At 43.3% G+C, this 26,170-nt stretch overlaps 1 protein-coding gene across 3 annotated transcripts; it reads left to right on the top strand.

Annotated features, from left to right (window-relative positions):
- Positions 1-531: 531 nt before the first annotated feature.
- On the top strand, positions 532-23,777 carry LOC127644284 (protocadherin-10-like). Of its 3 annotated transcripts, none has more exons than XM_052127401.1 (5): positions 532-4,074; positions 4,993-5,051; positions 5,333-5,439; positions 21,040-21,357; positions 23,025-23,777. In XM_052127401.1, the coding sequence occupies exons 1-5, from the start codon at positions 1,585-1,587 to the stop codon at positions 23,042-23,044; spliced, it is 2,994 nt and encodes a 997-aa protein (XP_051983361.1). In that variant the 5' UTR covers positions 532-1,584; the 3' UTR covers positions 23,045-23,777. The 3 variants fall into 3 exon arrangements, with proteins under 3 accessions (XP_051983361.1, XP_051983362.1, XP_051983363.1); XM_052127402.1 differs by having other exon boundaries at positions 534-4,074; positions 21,040-21,197; XM_052127403.1 differs by lacking the exon at positions 23,025-23,777 and having other exon boundaries at positions 1,510-4,074; positions 21,040-22,051.
- Positions 23,778-26,170: the final 2,393 nt, after the last annotated feature.

Here is a 26,170-nt window from a genome sequence, read left to right as displayed (position 1 = left end):
CAGTTTCTTTATTGGTTTCGAAATCTCCTGTACACGGAGTGACAGTGCAGTAGTTCATTAAGTGTCCGCTAGAGGCCGCGTTGTGCACGTCGGAGAGCCGAACAGCTCAAAAGCTTTCACGGGGGGAACAACTCATTTCGACACGAACATGGACCGTCAAAGAACTTGGTATCCTAATGGCAAGAGCTTGACACAGCAACTCATTCCTGTGTTTATATCAGAGGATAGGAGATACGTGCAGAAACGGTGCATTCTGGGATGAGAGCTTGTTTCTTGTTGTTAAACAATCAGTTTAGAATGCGAAGGCATGCAGCAGTATGTAAAAGGGAACAACTGAGGGAAAGCCGGAGAGAGAGAGAGAGAGAGAGAGAGAGAGAGAGAGAGAGAGAGAGAGAGAGAGAGAGAGAGAGAGAGAGAGAATCTTGTTACCAACATAAAGCTTGCTGGTAAACATTTGGATGAATGACAAAATCTCATTAGATTCAGACGGACCAGCACAGAAGTCAGGATTCCTGCACACACACATACGCGCGCACACATACGCACGCACACACGCACACACGCACGCACCCGGCATGCGCGCGCGTGAACTGCATACTAAAGACACACACACTAAACACACACCACGTTCCGTTCATCAGACCTCAAACATTTTGGAATCATTATTATGTATTTCATAATTATTGCTAATTATCACATCCATCATCATTGCTGACTAGAGTAGTTTAAAGATTAATACATTTATCATAATAAAATGTTAAATAAATAGGCCATGGCTAGAAACTAGCTAATGAAAACTGAAGACAACAGCGGAATGATTTCTATGCTCCGGGAATCGTGTTGTCCCGTGTTAATATTTACCTTTGACTTTATAAGACACGTAAATCAATTCTCATTCTCCGTTTAAATTGAGGAACTCTGGAATGGGGTTGTGAGAGTGCGCTAAGGAGGGAGCTATGATTGGCATGTCCGCAGTCCAATCATGTGGGGCAGCGCTGGCAGTCCGGGACGCCCATTGGCTGCTGGTGGCAAGAGCTTTGCCCAAAACAACGCGCAGTTGCTCACTCTCTTTGCAGAACTCGAGAAGAGGAGACCTACGGATTTCTAAGCACTTCCTATATGTTATGTGCCATTAGAAATGTGTATAGAGAAAAATTTTATTTGTTTCCAATAATCCGCATACGGGATTGATTTTATTTATCTTTTCATGAGGAACTGACTAATTCACTTTCTGGGCAAAATAGTTTGGAAAGATTTTGCTCCCCACTATTAAGGATTTGGGGCATTTGTTGGTTCTGCAATGTCTTGCTCTGACGTACGGACTACTAAATTGTGCTCTCTCTGAGACAGCGCTATAGATCAAATGGCTATAGATCTTGCGCATATGGCGACATGGTTTCAGGCTGACGCCATACAGCAAAGGGGCTTTCTCGTTTATTTGAGAAGTTGCACATTCCATATATTTTCCTGGACAAAAGCAATGGGTAACTCCTAAGCTGTGACTGGAGAATAAACAGTGCAAAGACAGACGCGGAGAGCGCGCGAGAGAGGGGGAATAAAGAGGTGTGCACTTGTTGTTTGGAAATGATTTTGATATTTCTCTTTTTCTCGATCTTGGATGGAGGGCTATCACAGCTGCACTTCTCGGTACCGGAGGAGCAGGAGCGAGGGACGGTTGTGGGAAATATCGCCGAAGATCTGGGGCTGGACATCACCAAACTTTCAGCGCGCCGTTTCCAGACCGTGCCTAGCTCGCGCACGCCGTACCTGGAGATAAACTTGGAGAACGGCGCGCTGGTGGTGAACGAGCGCATCGACAGAGAGGAGATATGTCGCCAGACCGTCCCGTGCCTCCTGCACCTCGAAGTGTTTTTGGAGAACCCGCTCGAGCTGTTCCGCATCGAAATCGAGGTGATGGATATTAACGACAATCCTCCGAGTTTCCCGGAGACGGAAATCACCGTGGAGATCACTGAGAGCGCCACACCGGGCACCCGGTTCCCTGTGGAGAACGCCTTCGACCCAGATGTGGGGACTAATGCCCTGAGCACCTACGCCATCACCACCAACAACTACTTTTACTTGGACGTACAGACTCAAGGCGACGGCAACCGCTTCGCGGAGCTCGTGCTGGATAAACCCTTGGACCGGGAGCAGCAAGCGGTGCATCGGTACGTGCTCACCGCCGTGGACGGAGGGCAGCCGCAAAGGACCGGCACCGCATTGCTGGTGGTTAAAGTACTGGATTCCAACGACAATGCGCCCACGTTCGATCAATCCGTGTACTCTGTGAGCTTGCGCGAGAACTCTCCAGTTGGCACGCTCGTTATTCAGCTGAACGCCACCGATATGGACGAGGGCCAAAACGGAGAGATTGTTTACTCTTTAAGTAGTCACAATCCGCCGCGCATTCGGGATCTGTTTAACATTGACTCGCGCACCGGGAGGATTGAAGTGACCGGCGAGGTGGATTACGAGGAGAGCAGCACCCATCAGATCTACGTGCAGGCGAAAGACATGGGAGCGAACTCTGTGCCCGCGCACTGCAAAGTTCTGGTCAAACTCATCGACGTGAACGACAACACGCCGGAGATCAGTTTCAGCACCGTCACCGAGTCGGTGAGCGAGCAGGCTGCCACGGGCACGGTGATCGCTTTGCTGAGCGTCACAGACCGTGACTCCGGTGAGAACGGACAGATGACATGCGAGCTGCACGGCGAGGTACCGTTCAAACTCAAAGCGTCTTTCAAAAACTATTACACCATCGTCACGGACGGTCCGTTGGATCGCGAAAAAGCGGAGTCGTACACGCTCACGGTGCTCGCGAAAGACAAGGGGGTGCCCTCTCTCTCCACGAGCAAGTCCATCAAAGTTCACGTTTCGGACGAGAATGACAATGCACCCAGGTTCATGCAGTCGGTTTACGACGTGTATGTGACTGAGAATAACGTCCCGGGCGCTTACATTTACGCGGTAAGCGCCGTGGACCCTGATGTTGGACCGAACGCTTATGTCACTTACTCCATATTGGAGAGCGAAATACAGGGTATGTCCATTTTAACCTACGTGTCAATCAACTCCGAGAACGGCTATCTGTATGCGCTGCGCTCTTTCGATTATGAGCAGATCAAAGAGTTCAGTTTTATGGTGCATGCCAAGGACTCCGGTGCCCCCGAGCTAACTGCCAATGCCACAGTTAATGTCATCATAGTGGACCAGAACGACAATGCGCCGTCTATAATTGCGCCTCTCGGCAAAAACGGCACTGCGAGGGAACATTTACCCCGGTCAGCAGAACCGGGATACCTGTTGACCCGTATTGTAGCCACAGATGCGGATGATGGCGAAAACGCGCGCCTGTCTTACAGCATCATCCGGGGAAACGAGATCGGGATGTTCCGGATGGACTGGAGAACCGGCGAGCTGCGCACCGCGCGTCGGGTGTCCACCAAAAGGGACCCCCCGCACCCGTACGACCTGTTGATCGAGGTGCGCGATCACGGGCAGCCGCCGCTCTCCTCCTCGGCAAGCATTAACGTGGTGCTCGTGGACAGCGTGGTAGTGGGCCGGAGCGGAGAACGGGGGTCTGTAAAGTCCAAAGAAGGCTCTCTGGACCTCACACTCATCCTCATCATCGCGCTCGGCTCCGTGTCCTTCATTTTCCTCCTCGCAATGATCGTGCTGGCGGTGCGCTGCCAAAAGGACAAAAAACTCAATATCTATACGTGCATGGCCGGAGAATCGTGCTGTCAGTGTTGCAGTCGCCAGGCGCGCGGACGCAAGAAGAAGCTCAGTAAATCAGACATCATGCTCGTGCAGAGCACTAACGTGACAACCACGGCACAAGTGCCGGTGGAGGAGTCCGGAAACTTCGGCTCGCACCACCAGAACCAGAACTACTGCTACCAGGTATGCCTGACACCGGAGTCTGCTAAAACCGACCTGATGTTCCTCAAACCGTGCAGCCCATCCCGGAGCATAGACGCAGAGCACAAACCGTGCGGAGCAATCGTTACCGGATACGCGGATCAGCAACCAGACATCATCTCCAATGGGGGCATTTTATCAAGCGAGGTCAAAAATATATTTCATTACTTTGTTGTGTAACACTTAATAATACCTTAATTGATAACATTCACATATGTTAAACTTTCCTATATCACACTTAGTTATCATTTAATATGAATAGGTAGGCTATCATTCACATTTCAACATGTGCATTCAAATAGTTAGAAATGTCATGAAAGTTTGATTCATGTAGTTTTATCTATTCATACTGGAATGCATCCATTAAGCAATCTGCAATATTACTAAATTACTTTTGAATGAAAAGGTATTTTAAAGTGTTGACATGCATTTGTTGGCATTTTTTACATTCTGTGACTGAAAAATGGAACACATAAATATACAGTATTCCTATACAGTGTGTCATACACACATTTACCTTTTAAATCAATTAGAGTAGTTAGAGTTCACCTTCCCATGTTTGTATATCAGATTGCAATCATCTGCTTGCTTGTGACTCATGTAGGGTAGTGCTTTTAACAGTGAAGCTCAACCTCTGGGCTGTGGAATGTTATTTTCAGGCATTTTAATTACACTGCAATGCTTCAGGGTCAGTTACATATGTTGCATCACAACCTGCCAACATATTTCTCCTCTTCTTCTACCGTCTTTACTCTTAGGCAGGACACAAGCTATTTTCTAAAGTGAGCCACCCTATCATACATGTACCATCTTACTATCCGCTTGCTCTCTCTGAAAGAGTGTAGCTCGCTGGAGTTAAATTCGAGTAGGGAGGGGGCGAGCGCATCGGACGGGGGTTTAAGTATGCTAAGCACACAGTCGCTGGGTATCAGTGGAACAAAGGCAGTTCTATGGTTGAGGTGCTCTGGTCAGAGCAGGACAAAGATCTGACCTGTGTTTCAATGCAAAACACAGAATGTTATAAACACTTTTTAATTACTATTTTTTGACACTATTGTCTTTTAGACCAAACACCAGAGAACTGAGCTTAGTTACCTGGTGGATAGACCCCGTCGCGTAAACAGGTGAGATGATTTCCCCAATCGAACGTGCACACACGTACACACACTTAATTGAAGTGGCCCTTGGCAAAAATCTGTCTCAGATCTGCTCGTGTCTTAGTAATGTTTGATACTACATAGCAGAAGACTGATTCAGAATTTTATATAAAATTTAATCAGCTGTTTTTACTGTAAAACAAAAAATTAAACAGTCAATAGTTAGCTATGAAAAACTGCACTGTGAGAATATGTTGACATAGCTCCAATTACCAAATGACTACTAAATGACGCAAATTATTTTACAGTTCAGCGTTTCAAGAGGCAGATATCGTCAGTTCTAAAGACAGTGGACATGGCGATAGTGAACAAGGCGACAGTGACCATGATGCCACCAACCGCGGCCACACAGCAGGTGAGTTGATTGTCCGGTTTTTCTCATCTGCAGTTGACACCAATATGTTATAAATTGTAGATTATATGGTAAAAGACCCTGGGGATTGAATCCTGAGGGGGAATATATGCAGAGATATGCATTGGGAAACTGTTTGGAGTGCCTGGTGCGTATTGTGGCTATAAAAGTAACGTGACAAGCTTTCAACCGATTCCAGAAGTGGATCAATACAGGGGTACGTGGAAAGTATACATCTGTCAACGAAGCTAAACAGATTTCAGTCAATACCGCAAACGACTGTCTGATGGACAGGCTTTCTGAAGCATTTAATGAGTATTTGAAAGCTTCCACGGTAACAAACTCGAACAGCTGCCGTCACCCACCTCATCTCCACCCCCAAACACAATTATTTTTCCATTCATATCAAATGCCATAAAAATTGGATTCAAACACAGAGAAATGGAAATCATTCGTCAGAGGCAAATTTGATTTTGTTTTGTTTATTCATTATTTATTTAAGAGCTTTTATTACTTTCAAGTTCGAGATTTCATTTAGCTTGTTTATTGATCAAGGTGGAGCCAGTGAATAGCTTTACGGCTTCAATTGGATAAGGCTCTGACCTTTTTTTCCAAAGAATCATGACATTCAGCCTTCCATTTGGCAAACAGCTCGACGATGGGTTGCCAGATATTACATATGCACCGCACACAATGGAATACAAATGCAATTGGTGGTTTGCAATGAGCGTGGGTTTGGAGATTGCATTTGAGGCAGCTACAGTATGAGGCAACTTTACTGTAGGATGGCTTTTTGGTGGGATCAAAACAGAAGAATGAACAAAGGGCAAGAGGGAAAAACATTGAGAATTTTTTTCAAAACTTATTAGAGAGTCAAAGAGGTAAAAAGAGATGTGTGTGTGTATCTGTGTGTGTGTTTCCTCACTGCTGTCCTCTGGGTGTGTGTTGGCAAGCTCTGTGTTTCTGCACTCTCTTTCAATACCTGTCTCCGCATTGCCAATTATCACAGCAAGGTTAAGATGAAGGCCTACGGGACACGGGACACGGACGGGGTAGTACCACTGCATTAACAACCACTTACATACACACCAAGACACACACCCACTATCTTCTTCACACATCCCTACCTTGCCTCCTTTTGTTCTTACAGCATCAATTTGAAGATATCATTCTAAATTAAGAGAAGCCCAGCCAAGAGACACTGCAAGATAGCAAGAGAGGAAGAGGAAACTGGAGAGCGTGAAAGGTTTAAAGTGAGATGAGCTGGGGCCGAGGGGAGGGGCCTCCTTTTAGATGACTGTTATATCTGAATTTGTTTGCAAAGAGACAGAGGCGTGACAAATTGTACAATAAGATTAACATGAGAGAGCAATAGATTGATGATTATCTATAAATGAGGAGCGTGTGGGGATGACGTTAATCAAATCACTTCTGTCACTGTAATTTAATGCAATCAGATCCCCATCAGAGCAACTCCTTCCTCCACACAGGTAAACATAAGCAAAGATAGCAATATATGGCACAGATGGCAATAGGGAAAGCCAGTGTTTTGGAAGGTACTTTGAAACTGTAGCTTCCCAAGATACAAGTTTCTCATATTAAACTATAATGAAGCTGTCATTAGCAACACTAAAAGCTGCTGCCAAAAAGTAAAAAACAATGTTATATGTAATTACGGAAATTAAAGACATTGCAGATTTATATATATATATATATATATATATATATATATATATTAATCAATTAATCTGTAATTTCCGTAGTTTTTTGTACAGCAGTATTTATCTGACACAAAAACAATTAGGATCTCAATTATGGTGACAGCATTAAACTTACACATATAACTACACTTACAAACAACTGATATAAATAGAAAGCACCCTTATTTACATAAATCAGTCAAAAATACAATGATGAGTGAATGCAGGCCATGATCCCAAAATTATGGCTCATCGTGGGATGCAGATTTTTTAGGAAGAGGGTTTTGAAATTGATGTCTTCTTCCATAAAGCAACAGCATTTAAGCAATATTTCACTAGATGGAAAATGCAGAGCAATTAATCAAATTAATCAGGGGCCGGGTTGTTTGCATGAGCTTATGGACGATGGTTCTTTCTTTTAATTATTGCCTCAGGTAGCTTGTTTGTAAAGCAGCATTTGCAATAAAATATGAAAAAAACCAACAACAAAAAATCTGCATTTTGTCACACTACATGACTGCTTTTTTGGGGGAAAAAGTAGCTTGTTACTGCAAAAGCTACGCTAAAAACAGTTACTGTCACGCAACTGAAAAATGCAGGAAAAGGAATCGTTCACCCAAAATTGAAAATTCTGTCATAATTTACTCCAAACCCAAATGACTTTCTTTCTTATGCGGAACACAAAATGAGACATTATAATGAAAATTCTTGTTTTAACACTAAAAAATTCAAGTTCTCGCATGAACACGTGAGCCGCTGTGAAAAATCTTCTTTCACAGTGTTCATGAACATGCAACAGATGTCAAGATTTTCACTGAAAATGACTTACATTTCAGGTTGTTTTCAATCAAAATCATATGGTGTAAATAGTATATGTCTTCAGAAGACTTGGAATATGATGCAATATTCTAAAGAGCTTAAGTCACTATCAACTGCTATTATGTTAAAAAGACTGGATTAATCATTAAAACAATTTATTATGTGTTCCACAAAAGAAAAAAGTGCATGTGAGCAGGTCTTTGGCCGACCTGAAGACAGGTGTTCAGAAGGGAAATTCTCCTCATCAGGGCTTTGCCTGTGTTTTTCCATGTTCGTTCTGATGCTTTTGCACACGATTGATAAAAGATGTGATGAGGTCCTCAGAAGAGAAAATGCAAGAGAAGCGTAAAGAGACAAACGTACACACACACACACACACACATATTGTGGAATGCGGATCTCCTCCTGATGGGGAACAGCTTAGTTACAGTAGTCAGTGTATGTGTACTCAACACCCCCACCCCCTCTCTCCCACACACACACACACACACACACACACACACACACACACACACACACACACACACACACACACACACTTTCTAGATGTTTGCAGCCCCAGAATCCAGTATCTTCTCAAATCATTAATGGTTTCAATAAAGCTCCTGGCCAGTGGCCACACTCAGGATTTCTAATATCTATTGAGTACAGGTCTAATATTGTAGGATTCCATAGACAATTATGTAAATATCCTGTGGTGGGACTTAATGAATTAATTAATTAATTTATTTGCTTCAAAGTGCGGGTTTGTGTGTAATATTTTCAAAGTAAAAATTCTCTCTCATATTCCATCTTAATATGAAAAGGCAAACTGCTAGTACACCAAGCTTTGGCTTGACCAATGGTGTGATTTAGGGGTGAGACTATCTGTTTGTACAATTAATGCAAGACCGGGAGAGTTTTCTGGAATTTGTTTGAGAACAGCGATTATTTTTGCAATTCCATTTAGTGACGATAGTGGTTTTCTGAACAACACAACAGCTTACCACAATTTCATAAAGCTCTTATCTGCCCCGTTAATCTGTTCCCAGTTCAACTAAAAGCCAATTTGGACTGTTATAGTTTAACTTTTTTAAATTAAACTATAATATCCTTAAAGTTGTCCACGTCCACGACAGATGAAATATGTTTATTTTCTAAATAAACAAAAGAAAGATAAGGTCAAACATCAGCCCGAATTCTGCATATAGCTCAAACCTGATGGAAAACCTGGAAATATCATGGAATTTTTAAATAGGGATTTCCAGTCCTGCAAAAGTCTTGGAAATTAGGTAAATCTTAAAAAGTCATAAAAAAAAAGTCATGGAAATTTCAGTAACATTTCACAATAAGGCTCTATTCGTTAACATTAGTAAATGCATTAGATATCATGAATTACCAAATTAACAATTACTTTTTACATCATTTATTAATCTTGGTTAATGTTAATTTATCAAAATAATATAAAATACTAAAATAATATTGTTAGTTTATGTTAGTTCATATTGCATTAATGTCAAAATATACAACTTTTTAATGTAAAAAATATTAGTATAAGTAGAAATTATTATTAATCAAGATTAATAAATGTCAAAGTATTGATCATTGTTATTTTATGTTAACTAATGTTAACAAATACATCCTACTGTAAAGTGTTATTGACATTTCAATATTAAATATAAATGTTTCAAGTTATGCTATGCTTTAAAACATTTCATGTGTTAGAAATTGCTCTGAGAGCATTCTGACTATTTTTTTAAATCCCAGTAATCCAAGCACTGGATAAATCATATAAAGGTGTGGGTATTTATTTTTGTTTCTTTATAAACCTTTTTGGTTACACTTTATTTTGTGTCCTTGTTACAGTGTAATAACACAAGTAATTACAGATTATTACTAATTAACAACATGTACTTACTATAGGTTACTAGGGTTAGGGTAAGGGTTTGGTTTAGGGTTAGTTGCTTGTAATTATGCATAATTGACTGTTATTACTATAGTCAATACATTTAATATGTGTAACATGGACACTTTAAAATACAGTGTTACCACCTTTTTAATACATATAAGATTAATTAACTCTCATTGACTTAAAATGTCAATTATAATTTCCTCATAATATTCACTTACTTTAATGTGACTGGTCTTGCATTTGCATTTGCATAATGATTTATGATTGTTCTTTTCTTTCTTACATCTAATCAACAATATATGGCTACCTTTACATTGCAAAGGTGGCACAAAAAGGACATTAATTGTTAATTCTCTTAAACAGCTACCAGATAACTAGATAACAGAGTTTTATGACAACAGGAGGTAGCTCTGATGCACCATTTAATTAATGCAGAGTCAAAGCCCACTGTTATTTCCTTTGTGATATGCAAATCTATTTATTGTGTTATTCAGGTAGTTCTCTTACGAGAGGTTCTCTCGTATTGCGTAAGCTAGCTTACTCTACGGGAAAGATTCATCTTTTCTGAGATATTGAAGCCAAAAAATTATCCTTAATTTTGTATCATTTGTCAACGCAGTGCAGCAACTGCAGACCTTGAGCGGGCTAGCTAGCGAGCTCATTGGTTGCTCTGCGGCAACTGCTGCAGCCTATAGACGAACTTGCGTGAACTCGCGCCCAATGAGAGGCGCCCGCGCGCTCACTGTCCCAAAGCCCACCAGAATGGGTGTGGCTAGGGTGCATATAAGCGCAGTTCGTAGGCTGGAACCCTGATTTTCATCTCTTCAGCGTAGCTCTTCGCATCTCTGAAACTGCAAGAAGCCGCGTCGCCGTTCGAGTGGCATCAAGCAAGCTTGGACAGTGCTCGAAGAAGCCGGCCGCCGCCACCTTCAGCCATCCTGCGAGCTACGCCATCCGGCGACGTATCCTTTTTAAAGCAAACTAGTTCCTCAGTGAACTTCACAAAAGAGCACGATCGTCTTTTTAAAGATGCCGGTTCATGCCGCACCCCTCTCAGCGCCGGAGACCGCCACATCATCTGCGCTCTCTGCCTGGGACTGGGGCATGCAGTCCTTCGCTGACGGCGGATGCGACCTCTGCGAGGAGCTTCCGATGTCGACCCTGCGGGCTCGACTCGAAGCGCTCAGGACCGAAGCCGCCGCGCTTCTTCTGTTTCGCCGCGCTGGAAGAAGCGCCACTCCCAAAGGCTGCTGGAATCGGGTTTAGAAGCGACTGTCTCGCCGGAGCCTCTCCCTCGAGCATCGCGTTCACCCTCCCCGCCCCCCCGGGATGCGCAGTTGCCGCCGAGCGGCCGCACTGCTGCCACCTCGGAGAGCGAGGCGGAGGACAAGGGCTGCTGTTCCATCATGGCTTCGGACAGCGAGGAGTGGTCACAAGCCTCCTCATCGGCCCAGGAATCCAGCAGGACCCGCGCCGGAGTCGAAGGGGAACTGATACGCCTCCTCACACAGGCCGTCGACCGCCTCGGGCTCGAGTAAAACCCTGAGCAGGCTCCCAACAGACTCGACGGCTGCTTTCTTCAAAGCCGTCACTGCGCGGCGCCCGCGGCCCGGGCCGCTCCCTTCCTGCCGGAACTCCACGCCGAGCTCTCTAAATCGTGGAACGTGCCTCTCTCGGCCAGGATTCGATCCCACGTCTCCACCTCTCTCGCTTCAGTGGACGGCACCGCCGAGAAGGGCTACTCTTCCATCCCCCGGTCGAGGATTCGGTAGCAGCACACCTTTGCCCGCCCTCCGCGAGATGGCGGTCTAAGCCAGTGCTCCCGTCTAAGGCCTGCAGAACTACTTCCGCCTGTGTTGGCCGCGCCTATTCCGCCGCCGGCCAAGCCGCATCTGCTCTGCATTCCATGGCCGTCTTGCAGATCCTCCAAGCGGACCTTCTTCGGGAATGGGATGAGAAAGGCAGGCACCCAGAGGCTGTTACAGATCTAAGGAGCGCGACGGACCTCGCCCTTCCCGCCACCAAAGCTGCAGCTCAAGCCCTAGGGAAGTGCATGGCCTCGCTGACTGTAACCGAGAGACACCTGTGGCTAACGCTAGCCGACATGGGAGAAGCTGAGCGCTCCACGTTCCTCAACGCGCCGCTCTCTCCGTCCGGTCTCTTCGGTTCCGCGGTAAGTGGCATTGTTGACCGATTTTCGAAAGTCCAGAAAGCCACCCAAGCCATGAATCTCTTCCTGCCTTGCCGCGCTAGCTCCGCCCATGTAACCAGCCTCCTGCACGAGCATCTTCACAGCGCCCAGCTCAACAAAGCCAGACTTCCCAGCGTCGACAGGGCGGCCGCCCCAGATCGCGCTCAGACAGCCGCCGCAGACCGCCGCCCCCCGCGGGCCTCGGCCTAAGATTGCGCTGAAACCTGAACAACCGAAGTCCTCCTAGCTTTGTTGAAAAAACGACGGCTCAGTCCCGCCACGGCCGGACCACCGTCAAAGCTTCGCCCCCTGTCAGTCCCCTTCTCTCAGGCTACTACAGTGGTGAATTCAGCAGCCAACAAGCCGGTGTTTCCACCCGCTTGCCTGCACTCAAACGTCGTTTTCACGGCGACACAAAAAGATCTTGTAAAGAGCAAACATGTCTTATGTGTAGAAAATGTGCCCACAATCCAGTGTTCACCCCTACACACAAGCATTACACTTCCCGTGTCCCTATCAGAGAGCAAACATGTCTTATGTGTAGAAAATGTGCCCACAATCCAGTGTTCACCCCTACACACAAGCATTACACTTCCCGTGTTCCTATCAGAGCACACTCACATAAAGCGGGCACAGCCCGCTCGAGTGTTAGAGTCAATAACGCGCCCACGAGCCCGTGCGTGCGTCTCCTCTCTGCCCGCTCTGTCACACGGCCAGCAAACACATCTCTATGTGTAAGTCCCGTGCCCGTGACTATGCTCGCGCATCACTTAACAGATGTGACTCTTTCCCCATTCATCTCAATCGGGAAGTCACTCACAGAACAGCATGTCCCTGCTGTCTGCGAGCAGTCATGCATAAGCACAATAAGCGCGCTCACACATTCTGTTCAGCCCGCTGTGTACGGCAATCAGGGCGACTCGGCCATTCACCCTCTAGCGTTACGCTTCAAAGCGTGGGAAGCTATGCCAGGGATATGCAAATGGGTGTTAAGCACAATAAAACAGGGCTATTTGCTACAGTTCGATCGCCGCCCTCCCCGCTTCAGGGCGCGATCGATCCAGGAACCTCTTCCATCTGACAAAACGCATACTAAGTTGGTCCCAGGGCCACCTGCGCTCGCTGAGGGCGACGCACGTGCCAGGCCACCTGAACGACGGCCCAGACAGACAGACTATCCAGAGACAATGTTCCCCCAGGGGAATGGTCCCTGCACGCTCAAACAGTCCAGAAATTATGGCAAATATTCGGCAGAGCAGAGATAGACCTCTTCGCGTCAGAAGAGAACTCTCACTGCCCAGTATTTTTCTCGAGCGAGGACGCAGCTGGCCCAGGACTGGCCCAACCGCCCGCTTTACGCCTTCCCTCCCGTCTCGCTATTGCCACAAGTAATGCAGAGGATCAGGGAAATGCGTCACTCGGTGCTCCTCATAGCCCCGCGCTGGGAGAATCAGACATGGTTCCCGGAGCTTACGCAGCTGTCACTGACAGCCCCGTGGCCCATCCCAGTGAGAGCAGATCTCCTCTCTCAAGCTCGCGGCACGATCTGGCATCCCCACCCAGAGCGCTGGGCGCTGCACGCGAGGGTGATCAACGACTACCCGTCGCTTTGCCAGAAGGAGTAATGAACACTATCATACACGCTAGAGCACCTTCCACGAGAAGACTCTATGCGTCCAAATGGTCGGTGTTTTCAAAATGGTGCACCGACAGAGACCTGGACCCACGGACATGTGGGGTGTCGTCACTGCTCGTGTTTTTACAAGAGCTGTTGGATAAGGGCAGATCCCCATCCACGCTCAAAGTGTGCGTGGCGGCCGTCGCGGCGTTCGCCGAACCCCTGCACGGCCAGTCACGGGAAAAAGCGAGCTGGTCATCCGCTTCCTCAGGGAGCTAGAAGGATGAACCCCGCGCCCCCATCGGTTCCTATCTGGGATCTTTCTGTAGTTCTCGAAGCTATGAAAGCCCCCTTTCGAACCGCTTGAATCCGTGGATTTGAAATACCTTTCACTCAAAACCGTTTTCTGACTGCCCTGTCATCAGTTAAACGTGTGGGAGACCTTCACGCGCTGTCTGTCAGCGCTGCGTGTATGGAGTTTGGACCAAGTGACTCCAAGGTCATTTTAAAGCCTAGACACGGCTATGTCCCCAAGGTGATCGGTACTCCTTTCAGAGCACAGATTATTTCCCTATCGGCTCTGCCAGCATCCGATAGCGAACGCGACACAAATCTCCTTTGCCCAGTCAGAGCACTGAGATTGTTTACTGCATGCTCCGCCTCTTTCAGACGCGCTGAGCAGCTTTTCGTTTCGTTCGGAGGGCGCACCAAGGGTCTCGCCACCTCGAAACAGACACTGTCTAGATGGATAGTGGACGCTATTGCTGCCGCGTACGTGTCGAAAAACCTGCCATTAGGGCTCACTCCACCAGAGGCATGGCCTCCTCGTGGGCATGGTCCAGCGGGATTTCCATTCAGGACATATGTGTGGCAGCGGGCTGGGCTTCCCCCTCCACCTTTGTCAGATTTTACAATCTGGAAGTGCCCGCTCTGCAGGCAAAACTACTAGCGGTTTAATGCGCTATAGCTCCCCTGGTGAGCTGCAATAATGGGACACATTCCACACAGACCGGCACCGCCGCTCTGTTTTTCCCTTCCCACTATGTGCTTATGTATCACACACACACTGACCCGCACTCTTGCCGGCCAAATATTATTTCCCCACTCACAAGGGCTCCCCCGGGTCCCCCCACCCCCCTGGGGCTCATGCAGTGGATGCTTGGCGCGCACGGCGTTGACAATGGGTTCCCGTAGCGTAAGCTAGCATACGCAATACGAGAGAACCTCTCGTAAGAGAACGTCTCGGTTACCTACGTAACCTCGGTTCTCTCTAGATGAGGGAACGAGTATTGCGTATGCTAGCTTACGCTAGCGATTTTCGCTTCATTCAATGAAAACCAGGGTTCCAGCCTACGAACTGCGCTTATATGCACCCTAGCCACGCCCATTCTGGCGGGCTTTAGGACAGTGAGCGCGCGGGCGCCTCTCATTGGGCGCGAGTTCACGCAAGTTCGTCTATAGGCTGCAGCAGTTGCCGCAGAGCAACCAATGAGCTCGCTAGCTAGCCCGCTCAAGGTCTGCAGTTGCTGCACTGCGTTGACAAATGATACAAAATTAAGGATAATTTTTTGGCTTCAATATCTCAGAAAAGATGAATCTTTCCTGTAGCATAAGCTAGCTTACGCAATACTCGTTCCCTCATCTAGAGAGAACCGAGGTTACGTAGGTAACCGAGACGTTTTCATTTCACCTACAAAAGCAAGCATGCCTTACATGTCCCGTTTCTCTGTCTGACAGATATAGATGTGAATTTTATGCTGTGAGCTTCTGTCTTCTCTCTCTGTGGGGATATTTAGAGACCACTGGTATAATTACATTGAGTTTGATTGTACACAGTCATGTTTATCTGTTTACTTGATATAGAGGATGTCACAAAGGACATGAATCCGTGCCTTAAAAGCTTCATGTCTTTGTGTACAATCTGTCCATATATATATATATATATATATATATATATATATATATATATATATATATCACACAGATATATGGTCAAATGACAGAGCTGGTTGTGGAAGTTGTGGAAGTGATTTATGGACATCTCAACACTCTGAGCTTTTGTGAGAGTTGTGAGTTGAGTATGAGCTAAGATGTTGTGAGTGTTAGATCAATAGGGTTGCATAGTCCATAGGACAGAATAATCATAAAATAGGTCTCTTTGCAACATGATCACATGGGAAGTCGGCATGCTGTTTCCGAAAGTTACGGTACCCTAGGATCGGCAAAAGTATGCTGACTCACTGACATGCCCTATCTCTCATCGGACATATATAGAACGGCTCAACAACGAGTAATTTCCCTCGTGACACGACTGTTAGCGCATTGCTTCAGTTGCATGGGAGACCACAGTAAATACCCATTCAAACGAGGAGGTTGCATTTTCATCCCTAACATTACACTTTGTCTCTACTAATGGTTATGGTTAGATTTGGATTTTGGTTGGGGGTAGATTAAATAAATAAACATTTCTCTTCACTGTTTTACACCCTGTTCAGCTGAAAACAATAAAGTTTACAACTGGCTTCTGGTGAACTCTCCTGGATATAAATGGATGTCACACTTGTTTATATGCTCTGAAACACATACTGCTTTATCCTTTGGAGGCAGTGTTTTCAAATTCATTCAACGTATACCGATTTCGGCTAATGAAAAATTGGCACGCACACTTGCTGAATTATATGTGAGATCAGGCTGCTCTTTACTTTCTCAACTGCTTCTCCTAGACAGCATTGAGATGGAGAGCAAATGGAGACTTTTGCTTAAGCCTGTGCTTTTCAGATTTTTCTCCTAATCTCATGTCTCTTCTAGAGTTTTAGAAGTAATCTCAACAGCGTGACAAATAGTGCTCAATTTGCAATGTTTACAATAAACAATCTGAGATTTCAATCTGAACTCAAATTATCAATCTGAACCAGATTATCTGAGCTATGCTATCCACATATGTTTATTGCTCTACATTCTTACTGTATGCCAACAATTGTGTCATTCATGTACATTTGAATATATACCCTAAGGAATTGTAGGAGAAACATTTAAAAATCTACTTTATAAAAGATGACGCTCTGAGCACAAAAATTGTCCTCTGGAAAGTCATTTCTAATTAAACTCTGACAGTATGTGTGTTTATTTTGTGCAACTAACTTTATGATTCCAGCAATCCTCGTAACCAATTATCATGCTATGCCTTCTTTGTTGTCCAGCAAATGAAAGAGGCATCACAAACAAGCTTTAAAAACAAATTTATCAGGGCACTACATAACCAGACACTTTGATCATGAAAAAACGCTTTGTCGTTTATTGAAGTCCCCTAAACTGAAACTAATCAGCACAAAACTCTGGGTCAGTGCGTTTTATCTAATGCGCTTTATGTATATTATCTGCAGGTCTCAAAGGCACACTAATAACATGTATCCTGGTCATCTACACAAATCATTACAATAGTTTGACTCTAATAAAGCATTATTATTCATGGTGTCTCATCCACGGATCCCTGCACACACACATATTGCATGGTCAGATTTATTAGTAGGGCAGATTTGTCTAACTAGGTCCTTTGATCTCACTCTGAAAAGCCTTCTGCCACAAGGAATTAAAGATTAGAGATTGGCATGGCATGCATCCACCCCCTTCTCTACCTTCTTCTGTCTGTCTTTGGCCCTCTGTTTCACATTTCACATATCAGCCAACAAACTCTTTCATCCTGCCCTCCATATCATATGCCCTCACCTTCTCCTCCTAAAACTCAACACTTCTTTTGTTTTTGTCATACCTTCCATCGTTTTACCTGTCGAGTCTGACCTTGGTATAAAACTCCACAAAGATAACTTTTATGTCTAATTCAGACCCAGACAGAATATGTTTTCACATTTTCTGTGTGTATTTTGAGGGACAATCTATAGAATTCTGTGGAAGGGATTTAAACATAATGAAATGTGTCAAATGGTGCTGATAGTACTACACTATTTTTGGTAGCTGAACACATAATTAAATTAGGCAAAATGTATTAAATTGTATTATTTATAAACTGTATATATGCTCTCTGCTCTGATTTGGGGGGATCAAGAAGGTGACTATGATTTGCCAACTATAAAAAATCAGGAATGAACAGAAACCAGACAAATTACTAAAATTGTGTTGGTTCTGGAACAACATTTCTGTCAAACTCTGTCCTTAGGCTACAATCTGAAAAAATTGGAAATGGCATTTACATTTTTTAAATGCTCTCCGTCCACACTGTCATTTTTAACCATTTTCCAAAAGTTCCTTGTCCACACTAACACATATGAAAACCCTTAAATCCTCTAACTGCACATGTGAAAAATTGCCGTCCCATGTAAGGTCTGAAATGCAACTGTCCACATGTTATGTCACCAGACACCAATTCCGAGTAATCATCCTGTCACCTTTGAAAGGATGTACAAAGTAGCATTTATCTTTAATAACGCTATTAAGTGAATAGCAGGCACAACAATGCCGCTAGCCTACAACATGGGCTGCCATTTTGATTGTTTTGATTTGAATGGATCACATGACAACAAATACGGCATAATTTTTTAGATATCACCATTTTCCCTGTCCACACTACAACATTTTCATTGATACATTTTCAAATGTATCCACTTGGAAGAGCGTTTTCGAAAAGCTCGTTTGTGTTCGCTGTCAAAAATGTCATGTCAGTGTGGACGGACGGCCAAGACTTAGAGAAAAAAAAGAGCTTTCAAACGAAAACATATTAGTGTGGACGTGGCCTTAACCCCAAACCTATCCCGACCATTTTCCTCGTTCAGAATTCTAACATGTTTCTCCAACCCAGATTCCAAGGTTAGAAAGTAAACCACACATATTGCCAGTGCCTCGGTTAAAGTTGACATGAAACAGTGTTTATAATCAATTTACATGTGTAATTGAAACCTATTTCTAAGTGCAACAGGATATTCAAGAAAAAAAAAGATGAGTGGGACTTCATTTTTCCAATGAGAATTGATTGGATCATAAAGAGTAGTCTTTAGTGGCTGGGGGTATCATCTGAAAAGGAAAGTTTCAGAGGCAGAGCAAGTTATTTAGATCAAAATTTCTTAAAAAAAAACAAATTTCTTCCCTTTGGCGCCATGAATCGTTCACAAAAAGAATGATAATTAGGGCCAATTTGCCCCATTCACATTCATTGTAAGTGCCTTACTATACCTGCAATCTTTGCTTTTCTTTAAGGTACAGATGGGTCTCTCCCCTAAAATCAGAGGGGAATGGTAGATAAGAGTGTTGTTAAAGTCCCAAGCCCCATCCTTACCATAACATAACCATAACATAACCTTGAGATTTGATTGCTGATGAAATGTTGCTAGTGACCAACAAATGTTGGTCCATGAATATCCAGCTTAATGAAATATCGGTGATCGAAGGACATAGGGGCAAAATGTGGCTCAGATTCGAACCACAGCTACATGAATGAGAGCATGCAATAGCCACTTGGCCACAGTTCTGACCTCATTTCTCCCTGTTTCCTCAATTTTTCATCTTTATTCATGCATTCATCTTCTCGTTTACCAATTTTGAGTTGGTCTTGAAGTGCTCTAAATACCCAAAAAGGTTTAACTGAGTCTACATTATGTTCAGTCTTTATCCGAAACCACAGCTTCAGGGTTTTTTTAGGGTTCACCATGACACCACACTTCTCTCTGGCCCTCATTTTCATTTATTTCTTTTTAAAGCTCCCCTTTCTTTCCTTTTCTCTGAAACCAGCTAATTATCATGCTCTGTGTAGTCATTAGCCAAAAAGCATGAGTGTGTATGCACAAGTGTGTGTTTTGGAGGATGGTTTTTACCTGTGGTGTTAGTTTTGGTTGTGTTGCAGAGCATTTTAAATTAGGGACATGATAGACCCTAGAATAAGAGACTTGGTGAAATTAACAGCATGAAAAGAGCATGTAAACATCACAGCAGATTCGTTTAATAACAGGCAGTGGGAGTGACACTGCAGAAAGGGAAACAAAATGCTAGAGAGTTCACTGCTTTGTGTATATAACTATCCTTCTTTCAGAAGGCCTCCAGTCAATTACATTGCTTTGCTGAAGCCTGACAATGACCGCAGTGGCTGATTATAAAATGAGTAAAAAGCTTGCAATGCTTCACTGTCTGTCTTTTTGAATAATCATCTCCATTGGAAAATGAATAATTTCAGACTTTGTGCTCAGGATAATTCATAGTAATTTTGCCTTTATTTATTCTCTTTGTGTTACTGTTGACACTGAATTGTTAAACTGAAGAGCAGGGCATAAAGTGAAAGCAGGAAATCTGGTAGTGTGTGAAAGTGTTTGGCCTCCTCAGAGCATCTGTTGGCTAAACAGAGCTCAGAACATGGACACAGGAATGAGAATGCTCCCACGCAAACGCTAATTTAGTTTGTTTTAGCATTATGCATGGATTTCACAGTCTTTTTGTATTATATCATCAGAGAAGATGAATTCTGGAAATATTTCAAAATTAGGTCTTTGCTTATAATGAAATGTTAGGGTGTTTTTGATGTCTGTCAAGGCATTGCAATGCTGACGGTAAGGCGTTCTTAAGGTGTTTTGAGTGGTTTCTATGGCTTTGATAGGTGGTTGCTAGGTTGGTATAGGTGGTACCTTACTAGCCTTAGTCAAAAGTAGCTACCCACACCCAAGTCTGGCCCCTAAATAAACACTTTCCTCAAAAAGATGCACAATTTGAGGCATTCATGTCTATGGTTTCATTCATTGTTCACTCACCCCTGTGTTCTTATACACTACATGACTTTTTTCTTAAAACAAAGGGAGAAATATATGACCTGCCGTAACATGACGGCAAATGACACACAATAAAAGGTATATTTTCTATGGTAATCAGAGTTTTTGTCCTAGCCAAATGTGCCGAGCGATGATATTGATCTCTTGTTTCCTATTTCGGCATTACGTGGGACCCACGGGTAACTCTTTCCACTGTGAACTGGCACCAGTCCAAAAACTAACAAAAAAAATAAGCCTGGGCATAGAAATGCATAAACGGCATCACTTAGCACAATTTTTTTTTCACAATTTCTCCCTTTGTGTTAAGAAAATAAAGAAAGTAATATAGGGTTAAAACAACACAACGGTGAGTAAACAATGACTGAATATGTATTTTTGGCTGAACTATCCCTTTAAAGGAATTGTTCTTCAAAAATTAATTTCTGTCATTAATTATGTGAATATGAATAAACCCCTAACCTTAAAGCTGAAGTGTGTAATTTCTACGGCACTGAACGGAATTGCAAAAATACATTTGTTTTAAAAAGCACCATTAATTATACATTCTGTCTGTTGGTGTACACTTTAATTGTGTGCTGCTAGTGCAGATCTATCCTTTACTTTATTATTTCTCTCCACAGGAGCTGATCTTTTCTCCAACTGTACTGAGGAGTGTAAGGCTCTGGGACACTCTGACCGTTGCTGGATGCCCTCCTTCATGCCTGGTGACAGTCGCCAAGGTGCCGATTACCGTAGCAACCTGCACGTACCGGGAATGGACGCGGTGCCAGACACTGAGGTACTGGAAAGCAAGCCTCTGGGTGATGTGTGCAATCGGGCCGATGATAGATCATTCTCTACGTTCGGCAAAGACAAGTCACACCATGGCACACTCACACGCCAAGAGCTACACACACTCTTACCAAGCACCCGAGCGCCATACAAACCCAACAATCTGTGTGAGTACTCACTCAAGGTGTACGATTTCTGAAACCACCAGATCTGATCTGTTCCAAATATAACCCATGGCTCTGTTTGTACAGAATTATTTATATTTCTAAAAAGAAAACAATGTAATCCTGTTTCTCAAAACACACTTTCTTGACCTATTCTGTCACTTTCCAATTTGTTATCCCCTTTCCTTCAAAAAAAATAAAAATAAAAAAAATAAATGTGTAATATATGGACATATCAATAAAGGACTTTTTTGAGTGAAATTGTGGAGCTGTGTCCAACATTTTGTCCTCCCCCTGCCCTCTAAATTCTCCCACCCAAAGAATTTAATGACACTGGTGAACGAATGTGCCATTACAGATTTGCTTACTGGCTAATAAAGGCTGAACTTCCAACTAAAACAATTCCTCCTACATAATATACACTGTGTGCTGTGACTTTTCCTTAAGCTGAAATCTATGTACATCATCTTTAAAGCATGGTATGCCTATGCAGTTCATATCTCACCACATTGGTAACACTTATGTATATCTTTATTTTTTAATGCATAAGTCTGTATATATAGTTATAAAGGTATTTAATGCATTATAATGCTATATATTATTACAATTAGTTATATATTCTTGAGCATAATTGTTTCAACAGGTATAATACATTATAATACTTACCTATTTATAGTTATATCTTTAAAAAACACATGATCAACACCAAATTATATGTATTATTGTGTGTTGTAATGCATAATTGTGCAAACATATTTAGGTGAATATTGTAATTTATTATAATATTGGTAACAAAATGTAGGAAAAGATCATTTTTATTGCAATGAGTTTGATAAGGCATTAAGAATACCTTTATAATAGATTTTGCACTATACAAGGACCACAAGCAAAGTGTTATTTTAACATTATTACATGGTATTACATTTCACATAGCCACTATTTAGCAAATTTACATCTGTGGTATCAATTATGGTGCATGTTTATGTCAGTGTACACAAAACACAACATGCCATATGGAATTACTATATAACTGTAATAACATCCATATAACATGTTTATTGCTCTGTTATAAACATTATCCGGCATGCGTATGCATTAGTGATCAAATCCTTCAATATTTACCTGTTATACCATATCATCATACACTGTAACCCTGTCTGTTCTAATTACCATATGTCACAGCTTGACTTTAATCACACTTGTGACTGCAGTCAAAGCATCCTGCCTCCTCTCCTCTGACTACATCATGTAAACTGTGGCGGTGGTGAGATTATCCTGCTCTTTGGCTTTTCAAAGACATCTGTTTTAATTTAGTACATACTACGTAGTACTACTGGGGGAAGTGTACCACATGTGCTGTCCTATTGGTGGAGACCAAGTGTGCATGTGCATGTATTAGTTTCCATTCAAAGATGTGGATATAATGGACCTTATATTCACAAGTCCCGCCTTCACCGTATTCCATACTTGTAATAATAAATGAGAAGTTAAATTTAGGTAATACACTCTCTCAAGGAAACATTGAGAAACAAATGTTTTGGTGGTGCACAGATAAACATCACTACATTGATGTTCCCTTGAGATTGGGCAAAATTTTGGAAAAAACATTGGTTAGAATGAAGAGTGCGATTTGATTTAACAATCCTCGTGTTCTCTGCTCTATCCTATAGCCCTCAAAAGGATTTCCTAGCACCTTCCGTGTGGACATTCCTGAAAAAGCATGAGTTTGCACAGTAACTCAACCGGCCAAAAGCATCAAGGGGTTTCTTTTTTTTTTTACTAAACTCAATAATCACGGCGGATTTGGTTTTTCCCAGCTCTGTTGGGCGCCTGGAAAACTATTAAATTGGATGCAATCTGACAATGTAAAGACCCTGAGAATTCTCAGCAGGACTGAGAAACCTCGCCAAATTTCTGGAAAACTGGAAGTGAAGAGGGAAGAACAGAGGGGGGATTTAGAGTGACGAGAGACAAAAGGAGAAAAATGGATGATCAATGGACATGGATGTTTTCGCTCACTCTGTCCTCTCTGTGATCAATGTGTCTCTGTTTACAGTCCACTGTAAACTATACCAACTATCCGAGCCCTTTACCCGTTTCTACACGTGCACACACACACACATACATATTGTACAAATGTACTGTACAAAGAGCCGCCTAAACAATGTGCATTATAAACTCAACTACTCGTTTTAGACTTGACTGTTTTCTAGTCATTTATTTTATTTTTTCTTCTTAATCAGTGTGGTCATGTTCTTCTGGAGCTACTATCTTTAGAAAAACCTTGAAAGTGGGGGACAACAAATGAAAAGGAAAAAGGAAAAAAAATGTAAGGTTTTGTCCTCTCACTGGCCTACGAATACTTCATCAGACATTGTGGTTATATTCACATGTGCAAGTGTGTACTGTTCTCTTTTAAAGTTTCAAATAACTAATATATATATATATATATATATATATATATATATATATATATATATATATATATATATATATATATATATATATATACACATATATATATATATATATATATACATATATATATATATATGTGTGTGTGTGTGTGTGTGTGTGTGTGTGTGTGTGTGTGTGTGTGTGTGTGTAAGTATGTATGTATATGCATATATTATATAAATATAATATATATAAATATACTTTTTTCTGAACCTTTGTAGCCCAGTGGATAGTTTCCTAAATGCCATGTTGCCATAAACCAATACAAAGTTCTGAAAAGACTTGCATTAAAATTGGGGCTTTAAACTGTGTTGCCTCTCTGTGAATCAGTGCAGAATCATATTATGCTTTAGTTAATTTTTTGTCATTCTATCTGGAACACACACATAGCAAATTATATACAGTATAGGGGAGACCAGGGCAAGTTGTAACACTTTTTACTACATTTAATATTTCTCAGGTCAGGTTTGTCTTTGAAAGTGAATTTCTTGGAAACAGCATCCATAAAGGTTTCTGAACATTTCCTTCATCATTGCTCAGGAAAAATTATACAGATAATTTTACCTTTATTAATGACAACATACCCCAATAGTAGGCGTACGAATCTTTGGGTTGAAAGCGAATCGATTCGATTCATGGTTTATATGTTTTTGATTCGATTCAAAACGTTTTTGAAAATTATATTCGATTCGCAATGAAATTCGATAATTTGTTTTTTATATGCATTTACATGATTCTTAAAATACTCCCCCTAATGTGTCTTTGGCAAGAAAAAGAAATACTAAATACTTAAGATAGTTCATTGCACCAAAAGCAGCCACACTAAATACAAGTACTGTAACGCACACAAGACGAGATAGTCACAATGCGGGATAAAACTGCTTTATTTGCAGACAGGCAAAAGTACAAAGGGGCAAATCCAGATAAGCGTAGTCAGAGGGAAGCGTAAAGTCGAAGCCGGGAGATCAGAATAACAAATACAACACGAGAGAAGGTAAACTGGGGAAAACTAGCGAAACACTAGAGTTGGCAAAGTGAAGGGGTAAACTAAACAATAACCAACAACTGTGGGGAGAAAGGGCAGGGTATAAATAGAGGAAATGAACAGTGCAGGTGAAACTAATATTCCGGTGATTGGGAGCGAGTGGGAGAGCCAGAGGTGGCGGAGTGAACTTGGGAATTAGAGTTCGTTACAGTACTTCCCCCTCTGCTGCGGACGGCTGCGGACAGCCGCGCTCTGTTGTGAGGAGCGCGACCTCTGGGGAATGGCGCGGGACGATCGGGATGCTGGCGATGGTAATCAAGCTTGAGAGCTTGGTCCAAGACATCCCTCGACTGTACCCACGACTGTTCCTCAGGTCCGTAGCCCTCCTAGTCTACCAGATACTGCAACTGACCACCACGACGTCTGGAGTCCAACAAGGCCCAGGCCGCATATGCGGGCTGACCTCCAACATCAAGTGGTGGAAGGGGTGTCTGGGATGCAGTGGGTGGGAACATGGGGCTGTAAAACACTGGCTTAAGTAAGGAGACATGAAACACAGGACAGATTTTGTAGCGGGGTGGCAAAAGTAATTTATAAGTGACAGGGTTAATTCTCTTTAAAATCTTAAAGGGACCTACGTACTTGGGGCTCAGCTTTTTCGACAGGAGATGAAGACGGATGTCTCGGGTCGATAACCACACTTGCTGGCCTGGATGGAATAGAGGCGTGGGTCTGCGTCGGCGGTCAGCCTTGGATTTCTGGGTTTGGCTAGAGTGCTGAAGAGGCTCTCCAGACCTGGGTACACTTCTGGGCCCAGGTATCCACCACAGGAACATCACTCGGATTTGCCTCCCAAGGAAAAAGGGGAGGCTGATACTCCAGGACGCATTGGAATGGGGTGAGACGGGTCGAAGAGCTGACCAGGCTATTTTGGGCGTATTCGGCCCAAGAAAGGTAGGTGTGCCAGTTACCCTGGTTCTGAGCACAGTAGGCTGTCAGATGTTTACCTATCTCTTGGTTGAGGCGCTCAGTCTGACCATTAGTTTGGGGGTGTTATCCCGAGGAGAAGTTTAGCTGGATGCTTAGTCTGTCACTGAAGGCTCGCCAGAATCGAGACGTGAATTGGGTCCCTCTATCCGAAGTAATCTCCTCGGGGATGCCAAAGTTGCGGAAGACGTGACTGATCATGAGGTCGGCCAGCTGGGTTGCATTGGGTAGTCCTGGTAGGGAAATCAAGCGGCACATCTTGGAAAACCTGTCTATCACCACTAGGATCTCCGTCTGACCGTCTGAAGGAGGTAAGTCGGTAATGAAGTCCATGGCGATATGGGACCACGGCTGATCGGGTATGGGCAATGGTTGGAGGAGTCCAGC

This window comes from Xyrauchen texanus, chromosome 5 (genome assembly GCF_025860055.1).
Source record: "Xyrauchen texanus isolate HMW12.3.18 chromosome 5, RBS_HiC_50CHRs, whole genome shotgun sequence".
NCBI classification, from domain to species: domain Eukaryota; kingdom Metazoa; phylum Chordata; class Actinopteri; order Cypriniformes; family Catostomidae; genus Xyrauchen; species Xyrauchen texanus.
Note: the sequence above shows the minus strand (reverse complement) of the source record. Positions and strands in the feature narration are given on the sequence as shown.